Raw genomic sequence first — 9,904 nt, 5'->3', positions numbered from 1 at the left:
CCAAATTTACAAACAACAGACCTACAAGTTGAATTTAACCGGAATTCTCCTTTAAATGATGTGTAAGATACAGTGAAAATACAATATTGACAACATATTCTAACCCTCTAACCTGGTATTATTGACGATGGACTAGCTGAAGATAATTGGGTTTATAAGGACACAGTTATGCAAAAAAATCTGCCACGGCTTCATCAGTGTGTGCAAGATGATAATGTGGCAAAAGAGCACTCCATGTAATTCAAAGTAAGACATATTGAAAGCAAGAATGAGTTTTGAACAGCACTATGGTAGTAATGTTTGTCATTGAATAAAGCCTGGTCACTGCCTCCCTCTAATGCTAATAAAATGGCAGACTGCACTGCAGTCACAGTACTTTGTCTTTTAAAACGCATATCAACAGAGGATGACAGCTGGCCCTATTTCACCTGAAGGACATTGGCTTTTACTTTTTTTTCATCTGTGATACTGATGCCTGACCTAAGCATTTTTTATTTTTTTTATTTTGCTTGGGTCAGACACTGAAACCTGAGTAAAAATATGTAGAGTAAGATACAGTTGACTATCAAAGCTACATTTTGCTCTCTCTTTTTTGCGGTAAAATAAAATCTTGCTGCTTTTTTGTATAGTGTGTCAACATGCACAGTATAGTGCCTCACAGTGATGGTAAATTGTCAGAAATTGAGTTCAAGAGAATTCCTTCAAGTCAAAATATACCGCTGTGTTGCAATAATGGAGACATTCTTTTTGATCTTCAAAATGTTCTTTTCTGTATTAAATTCTATTTCACTGCAGGGTCATTCATTTCATCCTGCTTGCGCGGACAGTACTGAGTAAAGATACTCTGATTTTAATTACTTGCCTTTTAACTTCAGGTGTGACAGGATGCAGCCCTGTGCAGCTCTCTCCTTCAGAATCTATAATGTCAGAGCTTCTTTCAGTGTTGATGTTGCAATATCCCTCATGAAAAATCCCCGGTTAAGAAAGGCTCTTCATGTTTAATGTCATGTCACTCCATATAACCTTCCCTGTGACAGTTCTCAGACCGTAAATATGTTTGTGACATTTTATTCAAGTACATTTATATTTCTGTAAGAGAATTAGGACACTGATTTGATCTATTAATCTATATTTCTTAAAAGATATTTAGGCTGGAATTAATGATTATTTGTATTATCAAAATGCATGTTAATTGATTAATCATTAAGGACAAACTGTCAGAAAATAGTGACAAATGGGCATCCAAAGTTCCCAGATCCCAAGTTGAAATATTCCAGTTCCTTGTGTGGTCAGACCAACAATCCAAAACCCAAAAATATTACATTTCTTATCAAAGAAGACTAAGAAAATCAGCAAACTCCAATTTTGCTACAACTAACACAGCAATAATTAACAATACAAATAAATTGTAGATTAGCAAAGACACGCCATTGTACTACTGTAGTTAGTCTAAATGGAAATAGTGTGTAATGTACATGCTTTTACACATGTAATTGCAGCTGCTGTAACTTTAGTACATCCATTAGCAGTCTGCACGTACTTATCCATAACTGTGCAAAGGGCAAGCAAATCAATAGACCAATAGCTAGATACGGTCAACACTTGTTCGTAATTCAGTATTCCACTCGTGTGCTGTCTGATGCACACACTCAAGAAAACATGGGGCAACAGCTACGAAACCAAAAATACCACAAATTCAGGGAAAGTGTGACTTGCAAGAGGCTGCACACAAAGATTCCTTTAGTTCCTGTTTAATTCAACAACAGCTGTATGCCAAGTATGCCACTTTCAGTAATGGGACCTGCTTTTATTATGTCTGCTCTTTTTCCATTAACAATAGTTTCATTAAAGCAGACAGCTGACTTAGATTTTTTTTTTTATTTACAACAGTGACTCGGGATTGTGAGTAACTCAATTAACTCACAGCAATAAATAAACTCTTTCTTCCATATCAAGGATTTTTTCCTCATCAGTGAGGACTACCATCCTGGCATTACAGTTTAGTTTTTTAGAATTAGGTATAACTGGATGTCATCAAAACAGAAGATCATTCTTGATGAAATCCAGCAGCCTCCTCTCTATATTCTTTCGGGCTACATTCCAATTTTAGATCTCCATATGCAATATTACCAATCAATCAAAACTATCAAATCTACCAGCCGCATATAAAATACCTTTTGAATTTATGAACTGCAAACTTGCACTGATGATTTCCAATTTTTAGTCTGCTGGTTACCAGAAAGATCAGACATTTGAAATTATTCCGAACTGTATTTCTCGCCGCTCAGTCTCGGTATAACTTACCTCTCTGAAGTTCTCTGGGCCACACTCTAAGCCTCTGAAGTTACACTCCAGCAGCATGTCCTCAATGCGGTGTCGAGTGCGGTTGTAGAACTCATCCAGGCTGAAGCGAGAGCCCGGCGGGCGGTCCGGTTCTGGGGCGAGCGGAAACCCCGGTGCCATGCCTTCTTCGAAGCCCAACAGAGGGCCCATGAAAATCAGGTCGCTGTAGCTCATCTGGGACTTCCGAACAAAGTTGTAGTTACACATGGTGACAGCTGGAAAGGTCATATTTTTGGCCGAGTTTTCATCCAGCATGGTGATGTAATCGTATTGGAAATAGTATATGACCCGGTCAACTACCTGTAACAAGAAAGCGGACAGGGCCATGGTGAAGACCGCCGCCCACAAACCCTGGCGAACACCAAACTTCTTGTTCTCCACAAACACGTGGTTGGCGCCATGGAGCGAGCAACCGCCGAAGAAAGTGGCCAGGTCATCCACCTCGCTGCCGTTGTCCTCCTCATCATTGTAATCATCCTCCTGACCACACCCATCCAGGTAGTCCTGCGAGTCCCTGTCACCATAACTCTTCTTCACCCGCTTGTAGTGGTCGTCAAAACCGTCTTTACCATATCCTCTGCCGGGCTCGTCATCGTCGGCAGAAAAGGAGATGGTGCACATGATCCGGACCGGCATTGTGGCAGGATGAATAACCTAATGATGCTAAGAAATTAGATAGCCCCCTAAAGCCAACAGAACAACAAAGAGTCCAAAATCCTAAAGCAATGAAATCTGGAAACTCTGACTAATAATCCTGGTATTCAGCAATCAGGCAACAAGAAACAACATCTAGGTTATTTACAGTACTCTATCACAAACTCGGTTGGCCCTTAAAGTTGGGTCAAAATACTGACCCAATCAAACACATATAGTCCCAAACGAAGTCAAAACATCATCTGAGGCAATGAGCGCAAGTTGAAAAGAAGCACACACTCCTCTTGCCGCCATTCACATCTGCTCTGAGATACCCTCCCTGGGTTTGTCCTTGTGTCTGGGGGGCAGATCCATCCCTTAGAGCAATTTCGCAAGAGAGACAAAGAAGAAGTAGAAGAAGAAGAAGAAGAAGAAAGAAAGGAGTAAGAGGAGGAGGAGGGGATAGAAGGTGAGGCCATGAGCAGTATAGGACACAGAATACTCCCACAGGGCCCAGCTACAGGTCACTGTGCCGAGGCAGAGTTTCACCGTTTACAGGAAAAACACTGAGGCTTGACGCAGTGGTAGAGAAAATGCAAGAGAATTGCAGCCAGTGTCCAGTAGCAAAGCACTAGACAGGCTGTTATTTCTGCTGATTTTATTGTTCTGCATAACCTCACGCCTCCCCCTAAAAAAATTATAACAGCACAGCTGTGTAATCAAATGCAAATAATACTTAGGTGTCATTGAAATGACTACGGCTGAGCAATTGGAGAAGACAGGAATATTCAACACATCCTTACATACAATGGTTTCAATGTTGAATCTGCTCTTACGATGACTTAAAGGGTACAGGGAAGTAAGGGAGCTACAACAAAAGAGATCTATCCTTTCAGAAGATTTCTGGGAGAAGAAAAGAATATGTTCATATGTGATGCCTAATAAAAAAAACAAGCTTTTTATGCAACCTGCATGGAAAAAAATCAAGGAATTTAATCATAACTTTCATTCGCACTTAATCTAATGGCCCATTTTGCCAACAGATATCCCCCACATGGCTGCGAGCAGTTCTGTGGAAAGCAGATTAACTGAAAGCAAATATGTACAAGTAGTAGAGAGAAAAAAAACACCTCAACTGGATCCTTTCATTATTGAATATGGAGATAAATGCAGATTCCCAGAGGAGGTGTTGGTTGTGATAGGAAAAGGAAATGTAAGAGACGATCCATCTGTATTGATCCACCTCCATTAGACTGCTGAGATTATTTTCAGAAACATGATGGTGTCAGAAAATGAAACGTTAAATGCATTTGGGGTAATGACAGCACTCTTTAAAATGAAAACCTACAGCTAATGTTAGCACAGGATATCTCTCTAAGGAGCAGACGCATAAACTGGTAAAACCCAATGAAAAACACATTACCCAAATCGATCCATGGTTCTGAGCTTTTAAACCATAACAACCCTCCAGCGTGTTTTCATCAGGGGGGAACTCTAATATCAAGTGAGAGGGTGAGAAAGGCAGCAGGCTTGGTCAATATGTACTAAACGGCAGCTGTGAAGTTTGTCCATCACGGAAAAAAAACAGCTGCTGATAAAAAAAAAGCATACAAAAAGTTTGTGGCTTAGCCTTGATGCAGTTCTATTTTGGAGATTGCTTATCAGTTGCCCCTGGAAGCCTCTGGTTCTTAAATATGTATTTGTGATTACTAGATAGCCTCTGGCATCTAGCCTGACCTAACAAGAAGGTCAGAGAGCTCCCTCAGCTGCAGTCCCAAGGCCTTCTGAGATGCATGCATATTCACATCCGCTAACATCTTGCACTTTGCACAATGAGGCAAGTTGCGAAATTGCTAGGGAGGAAATTAAATTGTGAAAAGCAGTGCGGTGACCCACTGAGTAAAGTCAGATGATTAGGTTAATGTACAAGTTCGTGCCAAAATATCTTAATTACATTGTCAGGGCAGATTTATTGACGCTCACAGGGTTGCAATGAATCTGTTTGTTTTGGCACTATGTTCTTCTCCAAAGTGATAAATCTAAAAGCAATTGTCTTGCTTCATTCTTGCCCGTTTATCTTCTCTTTACGTCTTTTCATCCTTATCCCTTTCCTGTCATTATTCATTGGTTTCAAATAATGTTCACTCTGCCTCAACATATGGCATTTTGATATCCACTAGGGGGCAGCAGCACCACATATAATTATGTAGTCTCTACTAAGGGCTGAAAAGATTATAAGAGTAAAGATGCCTGTGAAGACAAAACTACTTTCGATCTGTCTTTGGTGTGATACACTGTATTTTTGTATAATTATAGATCCATGTTTCAAAAACAATATATTGTTTTTTTTGCAACATGATGCTTTGACTTTAACTAAGGCATTACCACTGAGCACTAAAATTAACTGCAGAAAAAAGGAGGGTCATTCAGACAATAAAAGATTGCTTTGGGCTTTTAAATCAACACATTGTCCTAACTCCTAACAAAAACACATTTCATCATAACACCTTTTGAACCAGAAATGTGACTTCACTCGCATTAAATTACCCTGAATTAATTAAGCAGCTCCACCACTTACTGTTCATGAAATCATCCTAAAAGGGCTGCTGACCAATAACCGCTACTGGATTCAAATCCTTTGTTGCATGTTGTGTTGTCAGCAAAAATGTACTTAAAATGATCCCCAAACAAGAAAAATGTATTTGCCTCCGCACATGAACCATGAACTCACAGGAAAAAATGAAAATAAAAAAAACAATGTGATAACGTTCCGAGGCTACATTTTTAAATCAGGTCAAAAGGTGGCAGTGTTGTGATGTGAGTGTCCACAGGCAGAGCCACAGCATTCACCCCTGGGGCTGGGGCTTCAACAAGGCCAGGCATTTCACCATGGTCAAAGTGAGAAGAGCGCAAGGCAGATGAGAGGAGAGGTTTAACGCTCCCTTTCAAGTCCCTCTCACCAGCTCCGCTTACAGCTAGGATCGACCTGGCGTTGCCATGGATACATCCTGGCCATCAGCTAGAGAGGATGCACAAAGCCCATTACTCAGGAAATGCATATAGTCACACATACACACATGGACAAACAGACACACTCACAAACACACACACACACACACACACACACACACACACACACACACACACACACACACACACACACACACACACACACACACACACACACACACACACACACACACACACACACACACACACACACACACAGGCTTGAAGTTTTTGCATACCTCATAAATCTGATTTGACTTAGGATTTGAAGTGAGAGTGAGAGGAGAGTCAAGATGACAAAATAAAGATATCACAAAGAAGCGCTGCCACACTGAGGCAATGATTTTACTTGCTCAGAGGCAGCATTCAATTAATAGTCGAGCATTCATATTCTTGGGTTATTATGGTATTTAATGGCTTACGCCTGCACATGAAAAACAAAGAGCAAATAAACCACGATCAAGCCTGGCCCATTCCCAGAAGATGCTGTGGTACAATGAGGAAGAGGCCAAAGGCAATGATGCTGTTAAAAACACAATATTGTGTCCTCACCTTTCAACAGGAGCCTTCGCTATCTGAAACACAGTGTTATACGCACAAGCTTTCCTGCTGGGAGGAAATAATATAGAGGGAACAATGACCTATTTAAAAACAACTAAAAAAAACGAGTTGTGGTCAAATAACAGATGTATCACTTAAAGCAGTCCAGAGGTGATACTGTATATAACTTCATGACCTGTCCCACAATATGGTCAATAATAAGGAAACACAGAGCAGAGACAGGGTTTTCCTGGTAATAGATGACAATATAGTCAAATAGGGTTTTCAGGAAAAAAAAGTTTTGACACAGTAGTCTCAGGAGGCCAACTCGTTTTGCTGATGGACAAACACCTGGCTACGACAAACTGTAAAGGACACATCTTTAGATGGGGACAAAGAAAAAGAAAGAAAGATTTGAGCCTTGCATGTTTTGGTGTCTCATTATGACCAAAAAGCTGCCTACCCGCAAGAATTGCTTCATCATTGAAAACTATTTCATATTTCTCTCTCTCTCTCTCTCTCTTTCTCCCGCCCTAGGGAGAGTGACAAGCCCAAAAGAGATTGATGTCAACACCAAACCCATGTTTTCTGTAAATGATGCCAATTTCGACACTTTTTTCCATTCCACTTTTCCATATTGTAATTATTATCCAGGGTACACAGTACTGTATCACTAAAATACAAAGGTTCTCAAGTTTGTCCCACTCCGCTACACGTGCCTCACATAAACGTTGTTGTTCCAAGCTTCAGCTTTTTTCATAGTGTGGAAACAGTGATGTTATACTGCTATCACAGACAAAATAAAATACTAAACACTAAAAGCACTAACGGAGAGGTTTAAAGTAGTCTAAAAGTCTTCATGCGCTCAAAAGATATATGAGGCAAACATAAAAAGCTGACCTTGGCTAATAGCAGATTTAATGACAAAATGACAGATTTACAGTGAAATGGTAGATCGACTGTTGGGCTCAGAGTCCTGTGTGTTGGCTAGTAATATTTCACCAGAGGCAAAAAAAGTACTGCTTGTCTTTCTGCCGTGTGATTTGGTTATGCATTCAGAATGAAGGCCTCTATGGCTGAAGACCAATCTCGGACTCACATAACCATCAAGTATTTGAAAAGCGTGAGTAAATGAAAACTTGCCTGCCAGAGAATAGTTGAAACTGCCAATCAAAAGTTCCTCAAGCCAAAGGTTAGATTGCTTGTTTTGTCCAAACAACAACTAACATCATGAAAGACAAAGAAATGCGCAAAACCACAACATTTTAGAGTCTGGAACAAGTGATTCATTGCATTTTTGGCAGGGGTTTAGCTCTACTCCCTAATTTGTTATGAAACAGTATTTTTGAAATCACTTTGGTCAGTTTTGTTGGAGCCATCATCCAGTGGCCACTCGAGAAACTGCAGCTTAAGTCACTTCAACCATGGTTGTTGTCAGTTGGCTAAAACAAGAACTAAGGCCGTGTTTGTATGGAACTTTTCTCTTTTTGTTTTCCACTGTGAATAATAGCCCCTCAGCAAAGGCGGGATTCTCAGCTTATTGCCATTGTGATGCTGCGTGAAACGTCCGTATACCGTAATCATTTTCATCATTTCATCTTGACATCACTGAATCCCTTCTCTACCAAGCAGAGAAGCCATTGCATGATTCAAGTTGAGCCGTCCCATGCAGTGGAAAAATGGCATAAGATTCACTCAGTACTTGTGGCTTTTTGGTGGCTACCTTAATTTGCCAATTATAAAAATGCAATGTGCAAAATTTAAACCTGTTTTACTCCCACTCTCTACTACTCTGAACAAATTGGTTCAGTTTCTCTCCACTTTAAACGTTTATCTAATAAAGGTCAAAATCCTAGAAAAAATTCTTGAGAACAAAATTTAAATGACTAAGAATTACTCATTGCCTGACCATGTTCAGTAGCAAAAATAATGTCAAACAGAATGTGGCTGGTTCATTTATAAAAGCCAACAGCCGTGGGGTACAAACTGCTCCCTGCAGCAGCTGTTCATGTCACTGCCTGTGTTCCACTGCAGAGCAGATCTCGCTTTCGACACACTGACACACAACTAAAGCCTTCAAAGAAAGATCTCCTCCACGGCGGACTGCTACTTTCTTCTTCAGGTTTTTTTTGCCAACCGTTACCTACAGTACTGCAAATCCTTGGCTGGCCTGGGCACAACAATGCAGCAATGTGGCCAACTGCAGATGGCACAGGAGAAAAGCTGCTCAGTGGACAGTAAAGATGGGGCTTTCATTGAGATGCAGACTGAATTCAAAGACACTGATAAACATTTATACGAGAGGGAGCTACAGAAGACTAGGGCTGCAACTAACAACTATTTAGATAACCGATTTATCTACCCTGAATCTACCTTCATTATTAGTTACAGAAGGTTAATCTAATATTAATTGGATACAAAATAAAAATGCTACATTTCATTATTTTCAGCATTTTATTAAAAAACCAAAATACATTAATCTTCACCTTGTACAATGCTCTTTTAAACATTTACAGTTACATGTAACTCAATACATACCATGTTGTCTTAGCTGGCCTTTTGACTGACAAGCCTCAAGTACGTGGAAAAATTTGAACTTTGGTGGCAGATTTAAGACGGACATTATCCTGTACCGTGACTTCCTGTGGAATTAGTGAATTAGCTAACTGGTTATTTTATTCAATTCAGTTGCTTGATTATGTTAATAGTTAAGTTGTGAAATTGAATTATTAAATAGAAAAAAATTCAAAAAAAGTTCAGCTACTTTAACACTGTGAATCTGAGCAATGCTATTGTGTAAAAAATATATAATTAGCATAGTCTAGACCACCTAAATCGAAGTTACAGTGGGGCTCGAAAGTTTGGGCACCCCAGGTAAAAATTTGTAGTAATGTGCATAAAGAAGCCAAGAAAAGATGGAAAAATCTCCAAAAGGCATCAAATTACAGAATAGACATTCGTATAATATGTCACAAAAAGTTAGATTTTATTTCCATCATTTACACTTTCAAAATAACAGAAAACTAAAAAAATGGCGTCTGCAAAAGTTTGGGCACCCTGCAGAGTTTATAGCATGCACCACCCCCTTTGGAAAGCTGAGACCTGACAGTGTCATGGATTGTTCTCATTCATCGTCTGGAAAGACCAGGTGATGTCAATCTTAAGGTTTTAAATGCCCAGACTCATCTGACCTTGGCCCAACAATCAGCACCATGGGTTCTTCTAAGCAGTAGTCTAGAAAACTGAAACTGAAAATAGTTGACGCTCACAAAGCAGGAGAAGGCTATAAGAAGATTGCAAAGCGTTTTCAGATGCCAATATCCTCTGTTCGGAATGTAATAAAAAAATGGCAGTCATCAGGAACAGTGGAAGTTAAAGC

The 9,904-nt window shown here is 39.8% G+C and overlaps 1 protein-coding gene across 2 annotated transcripts in view; it reads right to left on the bottom strand.

Annotated features, from left to right (window-relative positions):
• asic1b (acid-sensing (proton-gated) ion channel 1b) overlaps positions 1-9,904 on the bottom strand; it is a 163,353-nt gene that overhangs the window by 45,360 nt on the left and 108,089 nt on the right. Inside the window, exon 1 of one of the 2 annotated variants that reach the window (XM_032513332.1) lies at positions 2,305-3,307. The exons of the other annotated variant lie outside the window; for it this stretch is intronic. Within the exon in view, the coding sequence (XP_032369223.1) occupies positions 2,305-2,979 (675 nt within the window). The 5' untranslated portion in view covers positions 2,980-3,307. Of the gene's footprint in view, positions 1-2,304; positions 3,308-9,904 lie in introns of those variants that run through there. 2 annotated transcript variants of the gene reach the window in all.

The sequence above is a fragment of the Etheostoma spectabile genome, chromosome 4 (genome assembly GCF_008692095.1).
Source record: "Etheostoma spectabile isolate EspeVRDwgs_2016 chromosome 4, UIUC_Espe_1.0, whole genome shotgun sequence".
NCBI lineage: Eukaryota > Metazoa > Chordata > Actinopteri > Perciformes > Percidae > Etheostoma > Etheostoma spectabile.
Note: the sequence above shows the minus strand (reverse complement) of the source record. Positions and strands in the feature narration are given on the sequence as shown.